The sequence below is a fragment of the Pelmatolapia mariae genome, linkage group LG7 (assembly GCF_036321145.2).
Source record: "Pelmatolapia mariae isolate MD_Pm_ZW linkage group LG7, Pm_UMD_F_2, whole genome shotgun sequence".
Lineage (NCBI taxonomy): Eukaryota > Metazoa > Chordata > Actinopteri > Cichliformes > Cichlidae > Pelmatolapia > Pelmatolapia mariae.
This window is the reverse complement of record NC_086233.1, coordinates 52,241,218-52,266,692: the sequence shown is the minus strand read 5'-3', so window position 1 is coordinate 52,266,692 and position 25,475 is coordinate 52,241,218. Positions and strand designations below refer to the sequence as shown.

The window sequence follows — 25,475 nt, the reverse complement described above, 5'->3', positions numbered from 1 at the left end:
CACTCATCCCTTCCTCACCTGGCATTGCTGTCTTTTCAGCGGTTATTTATGGTAGAACAGAGATGTTAGTGAGGCTCTGCTGCATATGGCTCCTGTAACTGTGGAATAAATAAAGCCAGACGGAGTGTCTTTAGGGAGAGTGCTATCAAAACTATCATTGATAGCCTGACATAAAACATCTCAGGCGAAAGCAAATAGAATTTGTGTCAGACTGCCATATTACTGCTAAGATGTCCCACCGTGGATTTTTCCAGCTACCTTTTGACAAAAAAAAAATGTAAATGCATCCCATAGTGGCTGAAAAAGTGGAGAATTCTGTTTCTCATTGTGAGTTTGCATTCACTATCACTGTGTTTGTATACGAGTGAGCATGTGTGTGTGTGTGTACTATACCAGTGTCCTATGAATTCTGTGCCGAGAGGTCCACAGTGGGGGAGGCAGAGTGATGGGCTTCCCGAGCTGCCGTGGCATCCGCCTGTCTCTCTCTATCTCCGATAATTGATTTAACTAAAAGCCTCAATAGTGACCTCATTTTGGCTTGCATAACGCCACCCAACTGCCAAAAGTGACTCGTCTGGGAGGCAAAACTCAGTAAAAGCATTGCCTGTTCTGCTTAAGACGCTCCCATGTGCTGTCAGCACGCCGCTCTTTTTCATTTCTCCCCCTTTCCTCTCCCCTCCCCGTGTGCCTCTCTCCCAATAAAGATCAAGAGTGAATGTTGTTCTTTGGTCTTCCTTATCCTAAGCCCCCTCTCTCTGTCCTTTGCTGTGGCAGGCTGTGACGACTTGATCAGCTCCGTCTTCGAGTTTGGGAAAAACTTGTGTTCTATGCACCTGTCTGAGGATGAGATCGCCCTGTTCTCCGCCTTTGTGTTGATGTCTGCTGGTAGGTGTCATTCACGGTGCAAAGAGAGGGGAAAAAAAGGCAAACATACGTTCACCACAATAATGAACACACTGTTGCAGTCATATTTTTTTCTGATAATTAAAATCTTGCATTGCAAGAATCGTGAATCGTGTTTGGCTTTGAAGAGCCCCACATGTGTTTTACAGCCACATAAAGATGTGACTATTTTCCTTCCAGACCGGTCCTGGCTGCAGGAGAAGGTGAAGGTGGAAAAACTCCAGCAGAAGATCCAACTGGCCCTCCAGCACGTCCTGCAGAAGAACCACAGAGAGGACGGTATACTTACAAAGGTACAGTGCATACAGAACACACTTCATCCGTTATCCCCGAAAGCTGGAATTCCCTGCTGTTGTAGCAATGTAATCTTACACTGCTTAGGATCTTTATCCACTGGCCTTGAAACATTTTTAACCCCAGTTGATTAAATGAACTCAGATTTCGGAGGAAACATTCATAATGTGACATGAAATACCTCTTTTATCAGTATATGCTTTGTTATCAGCTACGCCGGCTCCTTAATATAAAGTGTCAAGTTTTCCTTGTGCCTGAGCGCTTGTCTCAATATTTACAAGTCTGTTTGCCCCTGTGTGAGACGGAATACACTGTAGGGAGGAATGTTTTTCACTACCATTGCTCCATGTCCTTGCCTCCCTGTGAATCTAAACAGCCTGTCTCCTCTCTCTCCACAGTTGATATGCAAAGTGTCGACACTGCGGGCGCTGTGCAGTAGGCATACAGAGAAGCTTACAGCTTTCAAAGCAATATACCCAGACATTGTGCGTGCCCACTTCCCCCCGTTATACAAGGAGCTGTTTGGATCAGACTTTGAGCAGTCCATGCCCGTTGACGGGTAGCAACCCTGCCAGGTGCCAGTGTGCCCACCGTAGGGGAATGTGGAGGAGGAATCTGAGACACTTTACTGGTGCCCTGCACACACCAGAGCGGACAGATGGCACGCTGTTCAACTTCTTCTTTTACATTGGAGGGTAGGGCTTGGGGAGTTGATTGTCAAGGTTTACCATATTGAATCTAGTTCTCTTTGTAAGAATTGTGGGACCCGACACCCCACGGGACATGAAGAGGAGATAGGAACAAATCATTTCTGTTTGGTTGAACTTGACCCTCTTATGCGCTTTTCTAACCCAATTCTCTTCATTTGTCATTGTTTTCACATGATTAACTGCATCACCCCCTATCATTCTCCCTTTTTTTTATCTGCACACCTGGCTTCTAATCATTATGAACAATTAATGAGACACCTTTGAAGAAAAAGAAAAGAAAAGCTGAAGACCTCTTCACTTAGAGGATGACCACATCAGTATTATTTCCCAGGTTACACTCCCGTAACAGTTCTGCTTTCTTTCCACGGTCAAACCTGTCACCTTTTTACGCAGAAAAAGTGACAACAACAACAACAACAAAAAAAAGATAAACGCGCACACTTTGGTCAAGTTCAGCCTCTTTTCTCTTGTGCTCAAGCCGTATCGTTTGGGATGACGCAGTGCTTGGGATGAAAACTCACGGCGACTTCGAGGGAGGTTCCATTGGCATGGCGTTGCAATCGGCACCTCTCTGTGGACAATCGTTTAAAAGAGAGAGAAAAAAAAAGAAACCTAGAATTCTGGTAATTCTAATAAAAACGCAATGATTTAAGTTGTCAAAGACTCCATCCACCATTGTTGCATAGTGAAACCATGTAAGGCCATCTGCTATTAATCCTTCTCTGGACAGGTGCCCTGGAGAAGCACAGGGCGCCAATACAATGAAAAGGGTCCATTCCACCTGTTTTATAATGTACTACAGGGTATATGGTCATAAGTACTTACTATACAGAAAAAAGTAATGTTTATAGAATCTATTTTAAATAACATGTATGATATTAGTAGTTAGACCATTCTTAATTGTTGAATTGATAAGGCACTTTTATTTACACCGTTCTTTAATTTAAGACTTGTATATTTACCTAGTGATGTGTTGCATGTGCACAAGAAATACAAGTTGAATCATGGATACAGAGGTTAGTCCCGGGAGCTGCAGATGTTACTGGTCTACTGGAAGCGTATGGGATGTCTGTTAGGGTGGCTGGCGTGGCTGCCGGTTGGCGAACAAAAGAGGCGTGGATGAGAAGGCAGGTTAAAGACACTCCGTCGCTTGTTTTCGCAACAACTGCCAGTGCGACGCCTGTCAAAATGTAGCTGTGATACTCCTCTGAGGGGAGCATGCACAAACATAAAAAAAATAATACAAAAAAAACAAAACAAAACAACCTCGCGGTGATGTTTTGTTTTTGTTGTGAACAGATCTGGATTTCATGGCATCTGTTTCAAGTTTTTGAAAATACAAGAAAACCGAGGTGTGCTCGCGTGACAGATTTTGGGGATTTCTTTCTTTTTTTTTACTAAACATTTGCTTCTCATTGTACTGTGAAAATCTGTACATTTTTCTTTAAGGCTATAAATCAACCCGAATAGCCATGTGGTTGGACTGGGAAACTCACATGCAGTCTCTAATCCAATTGTTCCATCTAGTGGAAGATAAAGATACAGCAAGCGAGTTAACAGCCTAATGGCAAGAGACCCCGGGGTCTAACCTAAAAAGCACATTTACGAGCCTCTGTAAGAACATTTTCAGCGTCTTTATCTGCCTTCTCACCGCAGCCTCAGCTCGGCAACGCCACGACAGGACACAGAAGAAACAGTGAAGGGAAAGTGAATATTCAAAGCCTTGTCTGGTTGTAAAGCTTCTATTTTTGTAACTTGTTTTGGTTAATAAACTCACGAAAGAGAACGAGGGAGAGAAAAAGATGTCAGGTAGCACTTAACTATATCCCTGCAATAATTAGACTAGCCGTTGTTCGTATGATTAGGGGAGAAGCATAAAAATGGTAGGACAAGTGCTATTTTCAGAATGCTTTGTTGTTGTGCTTCTGTTTTTGTTGAGTGTGTCTTTTTTGTCAGTGTGGTAGTAAAGTGGTAGAAAAAAGAAAAAAAAGAAACAACCCTGGATGTGCCAAACAATAGTCGTTGCTTCCGCTTTTCCAGTCTACTCGTCTATAATGTAGAATGGATTCCTAAGACATTCCAGCAATCTCAGTAGCGGCTTTTAGAAAAATCGTTAAGAACAAAAAAAAAAAAAGAACCAAAAAAAAAGAAAAGACTAGAAAAAAATGATATCCCTTTAGAAACCCGACAAAGCATGTTAACACATCTGTCACCAGTCTGTCTGTAACATTGAATCCAGTTGTTTTGTCTTTTTTTTTTTTTTTGGTTGTTTGTTTGTTGTTGTTTTCCTTTTGTTTGCACACTATCATTCCTCTACCGTGCAATTTGCGCGAGGCGTTAATGCCTTGCGCTGTCACCCCTCAGGGAAGAGTTTCTTCTGTGCTTTTCTGTTTGAATTCATTAGATTTATAGTTTAGTAGATATTTTTTCTTTCTATTGTTCTTTCTTTTTTTTTTTCAGGGACGTTCCATGAGAAGTGGTTGAAAATTCCGATTTGAAAATTTATCACAGAGTTGTTCAGAATTTCACATTATTGGTGTCCTTAAAGGGCCTCCAGCCAAGTCGATTAATAAAAACAAATCTTCTTTGTAAAAAGAAAAACCCATCAAACCCCATCGCTTTTACAAAGTGTAGTTTTTCAGTACACGGCATATTTCTTTCACGCACACAAAATAATAAAAAAAAAATCTGTTTTGGTTTAAAACGGTGTCATCAGGGTCTTTATGAATAATAACCCTCTTTGTTAGGAAACCAAATATTCTTATGCAATACTAAATCTGTTGTGTTTTGGGTTGTTAGTAAATATGCTGTACCTAAGTAATAATATCTGTTAACGATCCAATGCTATTTTGGATATGCACAAGCCCTGTACGACTAGAAAACCTCAGTCTCAAAGCAAAAGAAACCCAGTCTGGAACACTGCTAGACAATCCGGTGTTGAGAGGCCCGGCGGCCCGGCAAGAGCAGCGAAAAGGATTAGGTGCGAACGCTCAGGGAGGTAACAGGTAGACCGAAGAAACGGCTCGCTTTCCTCTGGAGTCGCGGAGCATTTCATTAATTTTTGTTTCGTTTTTTTGGTGAATTTATGAGATTTTTTGGAAATCTCTCAAAAGCACTCAAATGATGAGAGGAGCTTGGCTGAACTTTTTCTATTTTATTTTTAATTATTGTTTTTTTTGGCGTAGCACACTGAACTTTTTGTCAGAAAATAATGAGAAAATTGAGATTTGGCTGATTCTTTGTCAATTCTTTTCATTTTGTTTGTTTGTTTCTTGAAGATTATTATTTCTTCTTCAAACGTTATGTGATCACGTAAACAATATTCTGTCAAACATGGTCAGCCTAAGGTCTACCACTAAAAAGGGGTTCTTATCTCGTAAAATGTGCTGTTTTGTTTTTCATTTTAGTCGAGTAGCTGGTAATGTGCTCTACAATGTATAACAAGCAATATGCCTTGTGTTATAATTACGGGTCTCTACAGTGCAGCCATCATCCTTTTTCAATTGACTTTATTCATACAGTTGATTTTTGTTTACACTTTTTCTGAACAAAAAGAAGTAATAAAGCCCCATCACTCTATTTTTTAATCTTCTTAAGGTTCCGATAGAGGGAAGATTGCAGGAAACGGTCACCAAACACAGATGCTTGTGTATAACTATAAACTACGCCTTTACACGGGCCTGAAAAGTGATGTCTTTCTGTATATTCTCATTCGAGATATCCCACTTTAAGCGAGGGATCGATGCTACTTGTGCTATTCAATCAGTGTATAGTATACAGTAAAATGTGCTGGTCCTTTTGTCTCTGCTCTGTTGTCTGTATAAAGCAATAGTGTGTGCGTGTGTGTGTGTGTGTCTGTTCTCACAGTATGTGAATATTTAAAAAAAAACCCAGACAAGGCTTTAATAATTACAGAGGAACAGGGTCATGTGGATGAAGAGGTTTTGATCTTTTTTTTTTTTTTACATTTTCTAACAAAAAAGAAGCAAAGGTTTTGAGGAATGCTGAGCTCGATCCATCCATAATAGTTGTAGATTTTAAAAAGCATGACATAACGCCTTCGACAATTCACAGGTCTCTAAAGAAAAATTCTTTGCTATCAGTTTTTTGGTCCGAGCCTAAATTGAAATGAACCGAGCCAAAATGTGCACTGTAGATTGCGTCTTCGACCATAAATTGTGAAGACCGGCGTTATGTCACGCTTGAAGTTGCCGGTGTGTCGCCCAGAATTGTGAGTCAGTCGTCGCATTTTAACAAAAACCCATTTTCCAAAGCACAGGTGATAAGACTTTATGATTAAAGTTACGTTTAAGAATATAGTTTAAAAATAACGAGACAAAACAATGAAAAGCAACTTTTAGCCATAATCGAATGTCAAGCAATAATATATGTCTGTGTATTATTTTTCATTCTTTTGTGCATAATAAGTCTTTGAACATCTGCATGTAAATACACCTCTTATTTATCGCCATTGGGTTCGGTTTTATTTTTGTGTTGATTTTGTGGATGTTTTCTCTTTTTTTTATGTTTCATCTGTATATTTGACCAGTTCTGTTCCCAGGTGGAGAACTAAGAACTTGACATGGCCTGTGTGCTGTATATCTTATTTTCTCACTCTCTCTCCCTCATTCTCTGCTGTTTATTCACCATATTTAATATTATTATTGATCACATGTATAAAGGTAGCTTTGTAACTTCTGTCTGTATAGGGTAAGAGGAAAATACTGCTACTAAGGCCTACCCAGTGAAAAAAAAAAATTAATCTGTTTATCAATGACATCATATTGTACGATAACTCTGTTTCTACTTTGCTTCCCTCCTTTAGGATTAGTTTGATAGCGATAGGGCGTGCTGACATTTATTTTGTGTTGCCCTGATGTGTGGTGCTAGGTAAGTTAATTTTGTGAACCAAGTATTGATTCCTAAGCCAGGCCGCCCTATTAGTTCATTGATTTCATCGCATATTAATGTATTATTGATATTAGGACTCAACGAATAATGATAATAATAATAATGATAATGATAATAATGAAAATGAAAATGATAGTGATAAAATTACCCAGCCAGTACCTGTATCAGTGTGCTAGACTTGGGATAAGGCACTTATTTCCTTCTGACTTATAGCAAAGCTAGTATCTGCGAATTAACAAGCTTATTAAGGTCGCTTTTCTGGTTTGTGGAAGAATTATAATATTCAAACTGAAACAGCAGTATTGGATTTTTTGTCCTTTTTCCTTTGTCTGATTGTAAAGAAAAAAACACTCACTGAGGCTAGTTAGTTTGTCAGGTTTTAAGATACTATTTACCTCCCCGTGTCTGCATTGTTCTTCACCTGATGCAGGGAAGTGGTGCTTGGATTTCATTTTACAGAGCCTCGGTGTAAGCTTTTGTTATTCCCCATTTTAAGACTATCCTGATCCTGAAGCAGCGGTTTCTCCAGAACCAATGGCACAAGCCTTTTGCACCACACTGAAGTGTTAAAATGTACACGAGAGGATTGCCATTTGAAGACAAAATTGACCTTTTTCTTTTCTCTCGACTCTGTAGCAAATATCAGTAAGAATATGCTTGCAATAATACACAACGTATCACACTGAGTGCCTCTCGGTGTAACAAAATGCATACATGGTTTTGATTGTCCTTTTTTGTTGTTGTTTTTGTGGTTTTTCCAGATGTGTACTGAAGTGACAATGTATTTTGTACATGAGGGGGAATTGTCGCTCGCTCATGCTTAAAATGTTTGGGGTTTTTTTTTTTTTTTTCAAACTCTCTCTCTCTTCATGTGTTGTTAATTCTTTTTCACGTGGGTTGTTGTTGAAGGGTTCCGATGTGTAGATGGTCTGTTTAGAGTGTACACGTCACCTCTCACGTCATTTCAGAAACATAACTGGGAACGTCGCTTCTTGTTGGTCGACAAATGCTCGCGGACGATATTACAGAAGTGTTCTCCTGCACATTGTTTTGATTTTTATGGTCGAGCAAAAAAAAAAAGAACTAAACAAACAAAAAATACCTAACAGAAAGTCCACATTTCTTCATTTTCTGTTAGTGTTAAATCTACTTTTTCTTTTTATTTCACTGAGGATGGAAGATTTACTAATGCATTGTATATTAAGTATTTGTATGTGTTTGTAAAACAGACATACGATACATCTGGATTTCTTTAATGTTCTGTGTTCAATGTGCCCTCGGTCTGTTGGGGTAATTTAACATGAAAATGGGGTGGGTGCGTGGGGGAGGGTGGAGCAAGGGTGGCTTCTTTTTTTTTCCATGCAAAAGCAGTACAAATTACGGAAAAAGCCGAAACTAGTGTGTGGTTGTCACAAATTTCTAAGTCACATGTTTGCTACTGATGTAAAATGGGGACAGATGATCATGTACCTTTTTATCCAGCTCTTTTGAACTCTCTTTAGCAGGTAGTCTATTCACAAATGTAGTTTTGCTCCTTCTTGTCTGATTCTTAAATATGAAAATAAGTATTTTGATTCATTTTGTAAATACAGCTGTAAAGAAAAATAAGAAATTTAATGTTGTCTTTTAAATACTTTTCATTCTAATATGAATGTTGTTATATTGTACTTAGAAACTGTACCTTTAATATTACCTTTATTAAAAGTGCATTGGACACATCGATTTTAGATGTGCTTTATGTGCTGTTATCCCATAATAAAATTTACCGCTTGTAATGGGCTTTGTTTTTTCCCTGGCTGTTTATCTGTCTCCTGTTGTCTGCTCTCTGTATTCAGCTCACACTAGAAAAGTTAAACTGCACGTTCTGCCGTTACTTAATCAGAGTGACGAGCCTCACTCCACTAGAAACTTCTCTTAATGACTGAATTATGTGGACAATACCCAGATCTAAATAAATCTGTGGTGACTAAAAGAATGTAAAATCTGGATAATCATTTCACTGAAATTTATTCTTTGTATTAATTATTTTAATGAATGACTCTTTATACATTTTTCATTAAATGTTTTCCATGTAATACATTTTAGATTTTGATTAAGCGTTATTAACTGCAAAACTGTGGAATAATATCCAACATTTCAGATTGTTTTTCTATATGTGCTTACAGTCATGTGAACTCCATGCAGGCCTGTGCAAAGTTAAATGCACCCTTGTTGCTTCCATAGGAGTTTAGAGGCTCATCAAATACACTTAATTAACTGAGCATCAGCAAATGTGATCATCTCTATAAAAGCAAATGATGGCAGTTTTCTGACCTGCAGCATTTCATTGTGTGTTAACACAACAGAATAATCTGCACAGGTGTGGACCTCCTAACAAATTCAAACCTCAGAGAAAAGAAAACAAGAATTACTCAGACTCTACAGGACTCAGTATGTTATATATTAAAGTTTTTGACAGTACAATTAGAAAAAGGCTGAATATTTATGGCTTGTTTGGACGGGTGGCCAGGAGAAAGACTTTTCTCCCTAAAAACAACATGACAGAATGCCTTAAGTTTGCAAAGCTGCATCTGAACAAACCACAAGACTTCTGGAACAAAGTCTTCTGGACAGACAAGATCGAAGCGGAGATCTTTGGCCATGCACAGCATCACTTTTGGTGAAACACAGCATACTAGCAGTCATGCACGGTGGTGGAGTCCTGAAAATTAGGGCTTGTTCTGCAGCCACAGGAACTGGGAACCATGAACTCCTCTGTATAGTGTACTGAGTGGTATTCTAAAATATGAGGTAATCTGCCTAATTGCTGAAATTGGGGATGGCAAGAAGACAATGACCCCAAGACCAGCAGCAGGTCTACACCAGAAAGGCTGTAAAAATAAAATAATCAAGGCGTTGCAATGGCCTCAAATGGGACTTTAACAGAGCTTTGCCTGCAAATCAATGAACCGAAGCAATTTTGTAAAGAAGAGTGAGCAGAAACTCCTCCACAATGATACGAGACTGATAGTCATACAGAAAATGATTTCTTCAAGTTATTGCTGCTAAAGGTGGTTCCTCGGGCAACTTGATCATGGGGTGTGCTTAGTTTATGTCACCTTATCAAAATATCTATATGGACACCAGAGTTCAATGGAAAAGCAAGTCTCTTGATTTTAGAAAAGACCAATAGAAGGGTTTAAGTTTTTCAAATGTTAAATAATGCTATTACTTTTGGTGTTTTTGATCTTAGTTTTTATACACCTCAGCAGAGTAGTGGAGCATGTAAGCTGCACTCAGGTTAATGCCTGAGACCGCTGTGGATATGAGCAAGAGATCCAGATAGGTCTCCCTATAATTATCTGTACTAGAGCTGGGACTCGTATCTCCAGATATAATAAGATTTTACAGACCCCAAGATAGCAACTAACAGCAGTCTCAGAAACCACTCAGAGACGGGGCTCAGAACTGGACAGCAAAGGTTCTTTGGACATTATTATTACATGAAGGGAATTGCCTGCTTGTAGCAAAATTAGAATACAGCATGCTCTTTTCCCCTCACTTTGCTGAAAAAAGGTCTTCCTTAATTCAAAGTAAGGAGAGTTATTTGTGAACAGACAGCATGGAGATGTTTTAGGCTGTAGAGTTAGGCTGTTGGCGTGAACACACATTCAAGTGTATTTTTCTCTTTCATAGATGGGCAGGGAAACTGTTACCGAGCACTAAAGCAAAGCTGCAAAGAAATGTCATCTTATTTGGAACCAAATACACACACACACACACACACACACACACACACACACACACACACACACACACACACACACAAATAATAAAATCGATTGATTAATAGTTACCATCCGTTAGGGGGCAGCAATGCGCACAGAGCGGTTAATGTCAGCAGAATTTTACCAAGACGAATAATGTCGCTCAACAAACGTGTGTTAGCCAGATAACACTAAAGTTAAAAGACAGTAGTGCAGTTTTTCCTGTGGACTGCTGTCACAGACCACCATGGAGCTGACATGGTATGTAGCATTCTCACTGCCACTGGTTTCTGTCCTTTGAATCCTTGTGGATATTATTTGTCAGTTTGAGCTAAGTACGCTCGCTACATCAAGTAAGGATTAGCACATGTTGGCTAACAGGAGTTGAGAGAGCTCCCTTACGCTTTGTGCGGCGTTGACTTAACGTTATTTATATGGACTCAAATCCCATTTAGTGGCTACCTTTGCAGTACAACCTTTACTGTTTAACTCCGAACAGGAGCCGAAACATGTGCTTACAAAACGAGGCTGCACCATGTTATTTATCCTTGGCTAGCTGTCTGTCAAGCTGCTTAAATAAGACGGGAAGTTAGAGAAAACTTAAGAAAATATTTAAACTGTTAGACACTTCCACCATTTTTTTTAATAAATCTAAATAAATGTTGTTTTACTAGTTAAAAAATAATGTTGTTTCTATATTATTTCGTTTTTCTCGCTCATTTTTCCAGTGTGATAATACCGTTAGCTAAACACTAGATTTTGTATTGTTTGTACCTGACGTTACCACTTTAATATTTTTTAAATGCTTTTTATTTATAATCAGTTCTGTTCAAGAATTAATTATAACAACAAAACAACTTTTATATTTTGAAAGGGAAAACAGGAAGTTGCACCTGAGAACAGCTGCGCAACATTTCTCTCAGAGAAACACGTGTTTCACTTTGTTTACTCTCTGTTTGGCGGAAACGTTGATTTGATAATAATAAGACTTATAACACAATTAGGATTATATTTGTGCAAAAATAGTGCATTAATATATATTTTAATATTTCGTTTATTAAAGTAATTGAAAAATGAAATCAAATTGTGTGTATATAATACGTTTTTGGATATATTGTGATATTGCTATTATTATCACTGGGATTAAAAAAAACCCCATCCATAAGTTAAATATGAAGTTGGGGTATTTTTTTCAAAACTTTGAGTCGGATACCTTAAAATTGCGACACTAAGTCAAACCTTTAAGAAAATAACTTCAGAAGGTGTCCCCCCCCCCCCCGCCCATAGTCAGTAAATTTTATTTATAAAATACTTTTTTTAAACTGAATATTGAATATTTATACTTTTGTTAATTATCTGTCAGGTGGCTTTTTTAATTTCTTTTTTGTCTTACATAAACAAGTTTATCTAGTAATCAATATTTTGTAAAATTGCAGAGTAAAAGAGTAATTGTATAATATACACAGGGCCCTACAACAGCAATATAAAAACACCAGTTAAATTCTAGAAACGTTTGGCACTTTGGAATGGTTTAGTAACAACATAGGGTCTCTAATATCTTTTATTTTCTCATTTTAAATTGAAGGGAAGACCACCCAGTTCCTGAAGGACCTTTCTTTTCCAGAGATGTTTATGACAAATATTCCCTTGCACCTAATATCAGAGAACTGTGGGCCTTTCTCCGAGGGTATGTCATTAAATTAACAGTTAAAGTAAACTATAATTTCAAGTGCATTTACACTATCTGTTTATTCTACTCGTGTTTTCATTCTCCTTCTCCAAGTCCTGTAGAGAATGCCAAAGCCAAACAGGAGTGTGATGATGGGGCTGCAAAAGTCTCCCGCTCTCCTTCCACAGATGAAGCTGCAGAGTTTAAAGACAACAGTTGCATCAGCAGCCAAGCATCCTGCTGGGACAGCTGTGATAGTGAGGATCTAAGTGCAGACAAAGCCGTTGAAAGCACACGAGACTTTGAGGATACCAAAAAATCAGGAGCAGAGCAGAAGCAGATTAAGAAAGATGCTCCCTTTCCCGAGCCCAGGCTCCCTTATCCCTGCCTGTCCAACATTTCTAGCAAACAACAGGAAACATTTCTTGGTTTTTTAATGAATAAGAAAACCAAGGATCCTCCAGAGGTATCAGCATTTGCATCTTAATGCTCTTAATGGGAGCTTAGTCCTGGTAGTTGTAATTCCATTACTTGGGGGGAAAAAAGACCCTGATTTTTTTTTTGTTTGCTTGTTTTTTCCAGGTCTTAAAGGCACAAGTGAACAATGAAGTGATGCACTTCAATAGCTACCTCCAAGATGTGGCTAGAATGTGTGCTGATGACTACAATTTCATATCACAAGGAGCTATGCAATATTCAGAGGTACTGATACTCCATCAGTTGCACCTCTCGTTAGCTTTATGTGGTTTAGCTCATAAGCAATGAAACACAAACCCTAATTGTTTTTTCTTTGTTGTTTTTAAGGAATTTTTAAGGAGCTGTTTGGAATGCATTAGGACGCTTCCCCAGTTCTACCAGATCCACGAGCTGACCAGTTTAACAGGAGGGACATTCGATCCAGGGCTGGCGCTGACCTTTGAAAAACAGCTGCTGAATATGGTAATGTACATCTGCAGCCGCTTTTCAGTCTCAGCAGTATCAGACTACAGCCTTATATAATTTAGTTGTTCAGAAATTAAAATGTCTTTTTTTTTCCTTGTTTAAAAAAAATTAAATCATCACTTTGATACCTTCTCATCTTCAAGTGTTGAATTGCAGAATCAGTTTTTTTGCTGTTGATTAAGTTTCTCTATTACCATATTTCTTCCCTTTATTTCTCCAGGGCAGTGTGAATATTACAGACCACAAGATAGTGCCTGCTGATGCACAACTTGCATGGGATTATCAGAGTGTTTCATCAGAGAATCCTCCAGCTAAAAAGGCTAAGGACATGCATGCTGTAAGCAATTGTCTCACTTTTTGTAATTGCTCCATCAAAGTAAGCCACAGACACGTTTTACTGCTAGAATGAGATTCATGACCTCGGGTCTATTGAAATTCTCTTTCGCCTCTTGCAGTTTTCACCAAAGACACCAGAGGGTGTTCATGTCTTGCTCAGCAAAATTAGACCTTATTGCATTTTTCTGAAAGATGCCAGGTCACACATGTTAATCTCAAACCCCGTTTAACTGTAGAAAGTTGTGTATCCACAGAAGATTTTCTCATGTTCTGATAGTGTTATTTGTTGTTTTGTTTTTTCCCCTCCCTCTCCAGACTGTCAGTGGTGATGGGAATGCTGAGAAGCTCTGTGCTTGTTATGAGCCTCATGTTTGTTTGACTCGAGATGCCTTGGTCAGGCTGCTGGACAACCATGGCCCTGAATTTGTGGAGCAATGGGAACTTCCTGTTTGGGTCAAATTAAACCAAGGAAAAGGTACAGCACACATCAGATGCTGTCGTACTGGAAGTTAATTAGAGCCAGTTTAAGTTTTACTTCCAGCAGTTAAAAATGTGCAATCGTGGTGAAGCGAGAAAAAAATATAGATTACCCTTTTTAAGCTTACTTAACAGGTTTTAAATTAAATTTTGTTCTGAAGAATATACGGCATATTATGACCTAACAAAAACATGCTGCAGAATTGAGCTTCATAGTATTACCAAAAAAGAAAAGAGCAGAAGACGTGTTCACATTTTTTAAAAGTGAGAAATAAATTACATGTTTATGAGAAGCATAAATGCTCACTGTTGTCACCTTCATGAAGTGTGTTGTGCTGCAAAAGTGACGTCACAACTGCTGGCACGCATCACTCTAACATCATTTTAGCTTGCTGTGCACCTTTTGTAGTTTTGTAGCCTTGTGCGCGTGTCAGTCTTTACTTCCATTTCACTGAAATGTCAGTACAGGAGCTCAGAAATTCGGAGAATATGTAACAGCTTGAAAAGATGACACTTCCTGGCAAAAACTTTTTTTTTTTTAAATTTGCAATTTCTTTGCTTCTTGCAACAAGACTGTGATGACATCACAGTTGGTGCACAGCAGAGCCAATGTGGTGACCATAAACTAGGCATTAGGTAGCTATTGTGTGTATTGATGTTATATGGCCTGACGGTGGTACTGTTTCACATGGCCCTTTTTATTCTTATTCACAGTCGGTAATCAGAAGAAGACTGTGTATATAGACTCGCCGCTCCTGAAGACTGAAATGACAGTGAGAGAAAGGAGTCATATCTATCACGAAGAGAGTTTGAAGCGGTCCATCAAGAAGAATGGAAGTAGAAATGTGTTCCATTTGATGACAGAGCTTCCTGTAAATAAGCAGAACCTCTCACAGGTATGTTTATGTGTAAATTAACTGTGGTAGTGTTGGTGTTATCTGGTCTTATTTCATTAGAGCAATTATTATTCTTCTGTTTCTGAATTAGGAAATTTCCCAGAGAAGCGTAGTTTCCCTAGAAAACAGTGGTCTGGATTTTGAGGTGGATCTCACCGACCTGGAGACATTTGGAGAGACGTCAAAGTGTAAGAAGATCCCAGATGAACAGGATGGATATATTAAAAGTAAAAAAGATACAGGTTCCCCACTTTCAAAAAAGATTAAAACGTTCAGTGAAGAGACGAGCAGCTCCTCGATAAAAACAAACGACTCTGTATCCGATCCAGCTCAGCAGGTTTTGAGTGAGCACATTCAACCAGGGACTGAACAAGCAAGACAAGACCCTGCCCTGCAGAGTGATGAGGACCAAGCTTTTACTGGAGACTCGGATGATGAGAAACTGGTCATTGATGACTCGATGTCTCCAGTGAACACTGTCCCAAAACAAAGTAAACCTCAAACTGTAACGTGCTCTGCAGACCCTCCAGTTGTTCCTGCTTCTGAGTCCACTCCTGAAAGTTCAGAGATGTCTTCCCCTCAAAGAGTTACAAGGGCCAGACGACAAACCAAAAGAGCAAAGGACTCTGGGGATCAGCTAGGTGAGATCCTGCGCATGCAGACAGCCATGTTCAAGTCTGCCAACGAAATAGCCAAATGCTCTGCTAAGTCACCCACCCGATGTGCAGGGCCATCGGTTCACTCTCATCCAACATTGCTGGTTAAACCGTGTGTGTCTTCATTTTTGGAGAGAAACCAGAGCAAGGATGGTGAAACCAGTGTGGTTTCCCCCAAGTCTTCATCCCTCAGTGCTGACACTAAAGAACATAAAAGTTAGTGTCGATTGATTTTCAATATGTAGGTTTAATTTCTCTGTGACTTGATTACCATACAATGCTTCATTGACTCTCTGCTCCTTTATTGACCCCCTCAGAGCTTCTTTCACAAGACCTGCAGGCTACAACAGAAGATGAGCAAGATTACGAGGCTCCTGTTGAGGGCAACCTGTTTTATAAACTCTACAGTCTGCAAGACTTGTTACTCATGGTGCGCAGCTCTGTCTCTCTGACCCACACGAGAAAAGTGGGCAGCAGGAAAAACCAGGTATAAACATTCATTCTGTATATGCACAATCCTCAGAATGAGATTTGTTTTTAATATTGACATTTGATCTGTCCCAATAGCATACACCAGTGCATGTCTTGCCTAAGCTGGAGTACCAGTTGTCTTATGGTGTTGAGTGCCTAACCAGGAACGAGGTATGCAACTTGTGGACAGAGACTTTGCTTCACTCCAGCACAGTATCTTACATAGGTAACGTTTTTATCCTTGTTACTTTCAAACTTGTTGCTTTGAGATACTATTAAAATGATGATGGTTATGTTCCACACATGGTTCTAAATTGAGCTAAAGGAGGGACCCTTTGGCTTTCCTTTTTTTAACTTCGTTGCCAAGGAAATAGCCAATGTATCATTTAGACAGCTTAAAACAGGCCACGATACAATCAACGGGGCAGATCCTTCCACAAACCAGAGAAATAGTCTTCAGATGACTCATCGTCCTCCTCTGACTGTGTAATGGTTAGGTTTACTTAGTTGCCATAGCTACAGCCACATGCGATCATGTGTTATTACAGTGAATGCAGTGTGCAAAGCTAAGCTAAGTGTTGTTTTGGGCTTTAGTTGTATTGTCAGTGTCTCCGTACTGCTTATCTGTGACTCAAGATTCGAGGAAAGACTCCACCTCTTGTCTGTGCTAGGTTCACTGAACTGACTCATGTAATCTTGACATGCATGTACTCTGTTCCTTTTGCCTACTGGATCAATTAAACACCTTTACAGTTCACAAAAGGTACACACATTGGCAGAAGTTTCATATGTTCAGCTTCACTGCTGTAAATGTAGCCATACAAGAGAATGGCTAACGAGCCTGTGTGGCAAAAATAATGTCTGGTTTTGCCACTAGTGGTAAGAACATTGAGCTATATGAAATAAATAATATCCCCCAGCTACTGAAATTATATGGTGCTAATAGACTTCCTTATTTACTTGGTTCTTTGTGGTTTATCATGTGGTTTGTCATGTGGCATTCCCCTATTGTGTATTTATGGCTGCTGTTGTCAGCTCTAAAACACTCTGCAAATGAAGGAAGACACTGTTGAAATAAGCAGGCCTTCCCAGCTGGAGTGGGAGGCATGGAAGAATCAAGATGAGAGGGGGCCAACGAGCATTTCTTAACACCCACTCAAGCTGGTTAACAATGCTGGCAAATCACCACAGACTAATTACTTTGTGAGCACCAGACATAGCACGGATGATGAAGTGAAGCTCTTGATGTGCACACTAGCTCTTGTTGTTCTCTCAGTTTGTCTTTCACCCTGTCTCCATGACTCTGTAGCGCACATCAATGCACACACATCAAAAGTAGCTCTGCTGCGAAAGCTGCCTGATGACTGGAAGCAGAACATCTCCTGTGGGTTCAAGTGAGTGTTGTTTCAACAAATGTGTGTCGATAAAAAGGATTAAGCTAATCATCTCAGAATGATTGTGTTACTTAAGATTTCGAGTTTGTCTTCTCGAGTTTCAGAGTGTTGATAATCCAGGCCTTTTCATCACCTCTGAATGTGTTAGATGCCAAGTAAAGCAGATAGGCTGAAACTTGCTGATGTCTCTTTTCCAGGCTTTCCAAGTCATTAAATATACTCCACCACCTACTGAAAAAACTTACTGGGTAAGTTGTTGCTGACACATATTATATTATTACTATTTTTGTTTGTATATTGTTGTCATTGAGATCCTCCACCCAAATTTTTATTTAATAATTGTAAGATTCTGTATGTTTTTTTTTTTTTATAGTATGCTAGGAAAATATGTGCACAGATTTATTAAAATGTACAAACATACATGCAGATACATTATATAAATCAAAAACAGTGTTTATACAATTCTATCAAACTTGAAAGTCAATATTTGGTGTGACCGCCTTTATAATTCAATACAACCAGGATGAACTCTTAGGCAAACTTTCTCTTCATTTCTTTAAGCAGTCTCCAGGAATAGTCCTCCAGGCTTCTTGATTGACATTCAAAGCTCTTCTTTGAATGTCGGCTGTCTTTTGTTTTATTCTCTGTTAACATGATCCCACATCTACAGTAATGTTGAGGCCCGGCTTCTGGGGAGGCCAATCCATGACTGATGGTGTTCCATGGTGTGTTTTTCCTCTCCAGTTAAGCTTTTACTGCAATGACGGTGTGTTTAAGGTAATTTTCATGCTGGAAAAGGAAGCCAGTTGCCAATCAGACTCTTTCCAGATGGTATTATATGGTGGATGTAAAATCTGACAGCTCTTTTCTATCTTATGTTAATCTTTAACACTACTGGCTTAAATGTAGCCTTAAACCATGAATGAGCCTCCACCGTGCTTTAAAATTTCAAATTTGGTTCATAACAAATTTATCACAGTTTCTTTGGTCCATCAGTTCACTTTCATCCAGCATAACTGGTTAAACCGTGTGTCTGTATTTTTGGGGAGAAACCAGAACAAGGATGGTGACACCTTTGTTGTTCCCCCTCCAGTCTTCATCCCTCAGTGCTGACACTAAAGAACACAAAAGTTGGTGTCGATTGATTTTCAATATGTTTATTTAATTTCTGTATGACTTGATTAACATAACAGTGCATCATTGACTCCCTGCTCCTTTATTGACCCCCTCAGAGCTTCTTTCACAAGACCTGCATTCTACAACAGAAGATGAACAAGATTACGAGGCTCCTGTTGAGGGCAACCTGTTTTATAAACTCTATAGTGTTTGTTTAAATGTTGATGAATTGAATGTAAAGTCTATACCCCAAGGAGTTTTTTTTTTTTTCTTTTTTCTTCAAACTTGCTCATCACCTTCAGGTTATCAGAAAGTTGGCTATTGATTCTTAAAGCTTTGTTTAAGCCGATGAAATGTTCACACTGTTCGCTCTGGTTGCCTCGGGCTAAAACTGTGACGCAAGCCTGCCTTCATGTTTGCGCTGGAGAATTACTCAATCAGAGAATTACTCAATGACACTCAGTACATGTGTCAACTTCTTTGTCAGCGCTTCATTCTTCATCATTTCTTCCAAGAATGGAGAAATCATTGCAGTGCTACAACACGTTTCTGTGAGTGACACAGTCTCAAGGATTTTGTTTGCCTTTGTAGGTTAGAGGAAGGACGATACCTGATTGCACATAAATCGGGGGAACCGTTTGTGACCATCCTCAAAGCAGCACATGGAAAAGGGAATCGGGGGGGATACGACCTGCATCAGGTCCACAGCTCTGTTCCACAACCCCCGGCCTTTGGCTTTGTGCCTTGGATACCTGTTGATCCAGCTGTAGTCCTGCCCTTCCACCAGCAACATGGAAGGGTCCCCTGCACCTTTCCACCAACACCCATTGTGAAGGTTTGTATTCATGTTTTCGCTACAGTTACCCTGTTAATTCAAAACATTGTAGGGAAAAAAATCTCCACAACAACAGACATGTGGCCCAGGTTAATAAAGAGCAACAAGAGGAAAGGTTGCTATGTTTATATTAATATCTAGGAAGTCCCCACCCCCACTCCAGAGAATTTGTAAAAGCAAAAATACCTTAGGTTCTTTTCTAACAAGTTGAACCAGAATCTACTGCATATTTGTTAGTGGTAGCCTAAAACTAACACCACCACCCCAGGGAGAATTTATAAAAGCAAAAATAACTGTTCTAACAAGTTGAACCAGAAGCTGCCTCATATTTGTTAATGGCAAAGCCTAAAACTAACAGCAGGGACAAATACTGAGAAGAGTTATTGGCTTTTCTGGTTTAGATTCTGAGACATTCATTGGAGGTCTGTCTGAAATTTAACATAGCAAATAGCTGAACGGCATTCTTTATTTACTTAACAGCTTTTGGTAAAATAAGTTTTTAGCCAAGCAACTTTGAGCACTCAGTCCTTCTGAAAATGACAAATAAACATATTCTCTTATTGTCCATCCTACCAGAAAACCAATGGAAGCAACAAGAAAACGCGCAAGCAGAAGAAACGTACAGCCAAGCGTAACACATATGTGAAAAAGCTAATTCAAAAGTCGTTTTAAGATCCCTTTGTTAATGTATTGTCATATAACTTCACGATTTGGATTAGGAGAGCTGGAGGAGGAGCTGCACATGTATGTCTAAAGAAATAAAAGCAAAGTCCTTAAATTATAAATGTGGATCCTGATGCACTTTTATTCTGTATAATCTGTAATTTTGTTCAAAGGTATGTTTGTATATATTTTGTTTACTTTTTGTGTGAAAAAGAGTCAATAAACTGAAAGTATGATCTACAATGTTCGGATGTGTTTGACTGTGGGAAGTTGGGCTCAGACACACCTAGGATTTCTCCTAACGGCACAAGGCTTCAGTCACTTTGAATAGTGTGTGGGAAAACTTAGCTCTAAAACTCTGAGCTGCTGACTCGTAGCAGATTAGGGTGGAGTCATGAGTCCACAGAAAGGGGGAGGGAATCTGTCAGGGGAAGTGAAGTGGGAAGCCTTTTCATATCTCTGAAAAGTTGAGCCTCCAAACCCAATCCATTTAAACATCACCAGGACAAATCTGTGCATCATCTCAGCTTTTACAGCTCAGGTAAGTGTGCTGGAATTTTGTCAACTGTTTGTTAATAGAATAAAAGGAAGTACGGTTCAGTTTACACTGCATAAAGCTTCAAGGAGTTTTAAGGAGGCATTTTGCATTCACGAATCATGACATATGACTTGTATTTTCACAGTTTGTATAAAAGAGTCTCACTTCTGTTTAAGTTTCAGTTAAGTTTTAATTCTTCAGGTTCTTAAACCAGTTTTTTTTCCTTGTCCACGTGTGAAAGAACTCAGTTGCCTTACAACATTGAAGTGCAGTAGCACATTTTCCAGGGCGTGTCACTTCGATGTTTCTAATGCATCTGAAATCTTTTACTAGAAACTCTTCTGAATGTGGCAGAGCAGTCAAAAAGAAATAACCATTCGTAAAAGGAATAAATTCCCCTGCAGTGACTCGGCTTTGTACAAAGCAACAACTTGATTTAACTTCTCTGCCTTTGTTAGAAAGACTTTGCTTTACCTTATCAAACGATTACATCTCCAGTCAAAATAAACATGGTCTTGTGCAAGTCAGTGGATTATAGCGAGATTTGATTATGAGATTTTTTTTCTTCCCCACAACAGTGAAAATGGCTATGGTATCAGAGTTTCTGGGACAGCTTTCTCTCAACATTGGGGTAAAGTTCTGCTTTCGTTTTTTTCTTCTTTATGATGGTAACTCTTATTTTATCATTTACTTGTTACATGCGTATTTAATGTTTAATTTCTCCACTGGCAGCCTGCCATATTTAGCTTTAAGGGTGAGCTTTGTTTCAGTCACATGCTAAAAGATGTTCTCTGAGAAATTGACATTAGCCGAACTCATGCACTCAACCTGACCTTTTGTATGCCACCAGTTTCCTAATGGAGGTTAAGAGGTTAACAACAAAACAGTTATTTTACTTCTTGCTTTACTTCTCAGGGTCAGGATCCTTTGTTTCCCACTGTGGTACCTGCTCCTGACTTTGACCCTGATAAAGATGCTGCCAGGATAGAGACCGCCATCAAAACCAAAGGCAAGATCTCTCTCTCCAAAAAAAAGAAGGAAAGAGAAATGGTGCTTGGTTCTGCAAATTCTTGCAACAGATGAGTGACTGGTATTTGTGAGTCAGCCTCATGGCTTAAAATGTTTGGACCACATTGGGAACACCTCCATGTCCACGCCCCAGTGCTGGCAGAGCTGTGTTCTGGCCGCTGACTGAGAGCTACTGGCACTCCTAACAGCCCACCATCGTGCTGTGGTGAAGAATGTGTTCAGAGTAGAAAAATGTTTTTCTGCAAATAAGATTAGGAGGAAATTACACCTTATGACCATGTTGTGTTTAAACCTTTACTCAGACACGATATTTGTGTATATCCATCCCCTCTTCTTCTGTTAAAAGGTTGTTGTAGGGATTTACTGATTGTGTCTTTCTTTTGTCATCATAACCTACTCAGATTTCTTAGTATTGTTAAAAAATTCATTCATTCCAGTGCTAATATATTTTAGTGAAGTAGTGCTGCATTTCTGTAATTAATGTGTACAAATCGTGTATAATCAGGTGTGGATGAGCAGACCATCATTGATGTCCTAACAAAGCGGACGTACGCCCAAAGGAGAGAGATTGCTTTTGCGTATGAAAGGAGGGCAAAGAAGGTACAGCAGGCCTAAACTCCTTCATGGCTTTAAAGCGCCATTCTTTGTCTTTTCAACAATATGCCAGACATTAAGCATGATCAGGTAATGCTGTTATAATTTATATAGGACATGATCTCAGCCCTGAAGGGTGCTTTGTCTGGCTCACTGGAAGCTGTAATCCTTGGACTGATGAAGAGCACGGCGCAGTTTGATGCCTCAGAGATCAGGGGATCCATCAAGGTAAAGTGTGGTTTGTTTGTTTTTTTTCTCTCTCAGGGAGATTTTGTGGAAGGGCAACACCGCCCTCTGCTGGAAACAAAAAAACATTAGTCTTGTGTCTTCAGATGGCTTTCAGGTGTGATCGTTCAAAATTCTCCTTTTTTCAGGGCTTAGGAACTGATGAAGAAACACTGATTGAGATTTTGTGCTCACGCAGTAATGATGAGCTGGTAGAAATTAAGAAGGTCTACAAGGAATGTAAGTACACGTTGAAATCCTGTGTAAAGTTTAGATTACAGTTGAGGTTGCTTGCTTAACATTTACCATGCATTGTTCTTGTTGTATTACTTATGCACACTCTACGAGAAGAATCATATCATGTCTTAATCAGTCATAAATCAAGTTATGTGACTACTCTGGTTTAAAGAGATGGCTAAATCCCCCACGTAAAAATATAATTTTTATAGTGTTCAAGAAGGAACTGGAAAAAGATGTGGCTGGAGATACTTCTGGAAACTTCGCTAAGTTACTATTGGCTCTTGTGCAGGTGAGACATTGTTGCATTGTTCCTTAAGATTTACATACATATAGGTGACAAATTAAAAGAAAATACTAGTGGCAGTATTATTCTGTGGGGAACATTGTCCTGGCTTGTTGTCCCCTTGAAAAGAACGGTCACTTCAAATCAATAGATGTTGTTTTGAGTAACTATTTTTCTGCTATAATGGAGCCTGAGTGACCTCTCAGGCTCCAGTGAGCCTGAGAGGTCACTTAACAGTGTGATTAGTAGTGTCAGCTGCCAGACATCAACAAAGTTGAACACCTGAGATTTTTAAAACATAGTGTGGCTGTATATGTTAAGGAAGTGTACATATTCCATTATACAGTACATCCAAACACTCGTCCACACATAATTACATCCATGCAGGTATTTGATGCCAAATATAACCTGTAAAAATGACTTTTCAGCAGTTGCTTGTGAAAATGACCTGAATGTTGTTTATTTTGCCGCAGACCAAGAGAGCTGAACCGTCCTCTATTACAGACTATGAAAAGATTGATGAAGATGCCAGAGTAAGTTGTTTGCCTTTGAATTAAACTGATTTTTGTTTGGGTCTTACATTCCTGTCATGTATAGAATAATAGAATAATTAATATAGAATAATTAGACACGAGTGAAATTTTTTCGTTGTCCATGAACGGCTCTTTTCTGTGCCACAAACTAAATTCTGGCAGTGTTTAAGGATATTTCTTCATGCCTAGGCTCTCTATGATGCTGGAATAAAAATTAAAGGGACTGATGTGGCGACCTGGATCTCCATTATGTCTGAGAGAAGTGTACCCCACCTCCAAAAAGGTGCCCCATCCTTTTTACTAAGAGCACTATTAATACATGTGGATTTGTGATCCTCTGTTGCAAGTTGTGAAATGGACCCATTACACCATTCAAAGAGTTTTTTCTTCTGTGTCTTAGTATTTCAGAAGTACAAGAGTTACAGCCCCTACGACATGCAGGAGAGCATTGTCAAGGAAGTTAAAGGAGACTTGCAAACATCCTTCCTGGTGCTAGGTACACTTTAGCAGTGCATTTAGATTATGAATGAATGACAACTCCCCAGTTTTGTTTTAAGAATTCCTTCCAAAGTGATAAGAAACATATCTGCAGAATGTAAGATGCACTCCTGTTAATATTTGTTCTTTTTATTTGTTCCAGTTCAGTGCTTTGAAAACAAACAGCTGTACTTTGCCAAAAGACTCAATGAAGCCATGAAGGTACTCACACTACTGTTCTTTTCCTTTTGAGATGTAGCTATTTTGAGGGCTAGACTGTTTTTTTTTTTAATCCAGCAGATGTAAGAAATACATCTGCTTGTGAAAGTGTAATTTAGCTGCAGGAACACAGAGAATCCAAAGTTGACAAAAGTTATCTTACAACAGTGTTGCATCAGCTGCTGCAGTTAAGTTTGGAGCGTGTGCAACTTAAGTGCTGACTTGTGCTCGTTTCCTCAGAGTAAAGGAGCCAAAGAGAAGATGGTGACCAGAATTATTGTGTCACGCTGTGAGGTGGACCTGAGAAAAATCTGCTCTGAATACAAGTCCTGCTTTGGGCAATCTCTGCAACAGACTATTATGGCAAGTGAATTTTCTAACCTGCCTCTGGTCTATGAGTGATTTACAGTAAAGCTTGTTCCGTCATGCAGCATGTCTGACTTGGTGTTTCTGTTCCTTCTCCAGGAACATACCAAGGGAGACTACCAGAAGGTACTGCTTGGCCTCTGTGGACCAGAGAAATAAAAAGAGTCATCAGATGCAAAAGAGCCTCTTTATCCATAGCTGGAAAGCTGCGCTTTGAATATCAGCTGGAGCTCATCTCATGTTTTCTGGATATGCATTTGAATGCAACATTTAAGGAGAGATGTTTTTGTCTGTTTTTTATTTCATACATGAAGAATCTGTGTCACAGTTTGTTTGTTATACCAAAACGGAAATAAAGTTGCTTTGTTTGAACATTGCTCGTTTTTTGTTTTTTTGCTTGTGTTGCTTTATGTGGATGTTTACATGAATCGCCACCAGAGGGCGATATATGTAAACGGTAAAAGCAGCTGCAGAAAGCTCTGCCCCTCTGTCTTGGGGCCTTACATTGCCTATATCTGCTGAAGGAATGCAGATATGTAAAAAAAGAAAAAAAATATATGACAAAATTTTAACAGCAACATTTTTACCTACCATTATTATCCTTATTCTTAATTATTAGGCATTTTAAATATGTGAAAGGAAATGAAAATGACAAAAAACATTTTGTCTGCACAAGAAATGAAAATGAATTTCCAAGCTTTGAATAAAAAAAAAAAATACTGTATACATTTTCTTCCAATTCAGACATTTGATGGCAAACCTCATTTGCAAACATAAAGATTCACGATCATAAAAACATTAATTTACAGTGTGAGCAGTGCTGCGTGTTTTCAGATAAAAAATTACAAGAAACAAGCTTCAGTTTCCACTATGAGATTCCATCAAGATGATTTAATCATTAGTGTGTTTTTCTGTGTTTGTTTGGTGCTAATATTTTAATTGAAAATGTTAA

The 25,475-nt window shown here is 39.0% G+C and overlaps 3 protein-coding genes across 5 annotated transcripts in view; all 3 read left to right on the top strand.

Annotated features, from left to right (window-relative positions):
* The window catches only part of roraa (RAR-related orphan receptor A, paralog a), a 188,078-nt gene extending 179,485 nt beyond the window's left edge, over positions 1-8,593 (top strand). For both annotated transcript variants that reach the window (XM_063479642.1, XM_063479643.1), the window contains 3 exons: positions 775-885; positions 1,084-1,196; positions 1,596-8,593. In XM_063479642.1, the coding sequence (XP_063335712.1) occupies positions 775-885; positions 1,084-1,196; positions 1,596-1,760 (389 nt within the window). In that variant the 3' untranslated portion in view covers positions 1,761-8,593. The remainder of the gene's footprint in view (positions 1-774; positions 886-1,083; positions 1,197-1,595) is intronic.
* Positions 8,594-10,713: 2,120 nt separating this feature from the next.
* On the top strand, positions 10,714-20,248 carry ice2 (interactor of little elongator complex ELL subunit 2). 2 transcript variants are annotated; one of them, XM_063479640.1, is made up of 15 exons: positions 10,714-10,825; positions 12,150-12,251; positions 12,348-12,699; positions 12,816-12,935; positions 13,038-13,172; positions 13,396-13,512; positions 13,827-13,986; positions 14,703-14,884; positions 14,976-15,756; positions 15,858-16,027; positions 16,108-16,237; positions 17,321-17,405; positions 17,603-17,653; positions 19,113-19,356; positions 19,933-20,248. In XM_063479640.1, exons 1-15 carry the CDS (start codon positions 10,812-10,814, stop codon positions 20,026-20,028), a joined length of 2,739 nt encoding a protein of 912 aa, XP_063335710.1. In that variant the 5' UTR covers positions 10,714-10,811; the 3' UTR covers positions 20,029-20,248. The 2 variants fall into 2 exon arrangements, 1 of the variants encoding a protein (XP_063335710.1); XR_010094391.1 differs by lacking the exons at positions 19,113-19,356; positions 19,933-20,248 and having other exon boundaries at positions 16,108-16,182; positions 17,603-17,658.
* A 187-nt stretch (positions 20,249-20,435) lies between these two features.
* LOC134631384 (annexin A2-like) lies at positions 20,436-24,900 on the top strand. Its single transcript, XM_063479641.1, has 13 exons — positions 20,436-20,560; positions 21,136-21,188; positions 21,473-21,566; positions 22,092-22,186; positions 22,295-22,408; positions 22,555-22,645; positions 22,855-22,934; positions 23,402-23,461; positions 23,651-23,744; positions 23,862-23,957; positions 24,102-24,160; positions 24,398-24,520; positions 24,623-24,900. Exons 2-13 carry the CDS (start codon positions 21,141-21,143, stop codon positions 24,680-24,682), a joined length of 1,014 nt encoding a protein of 337 aa, XP_063335711.1. The 5' UTR covers positions 20,436-20,560; positions 21,136-21,140; the 3' UTR covers positions 24,683-24,900.
* The last annotated feature ends 575 nt before the right edge of the window (positions 24,901-25,475 follow it).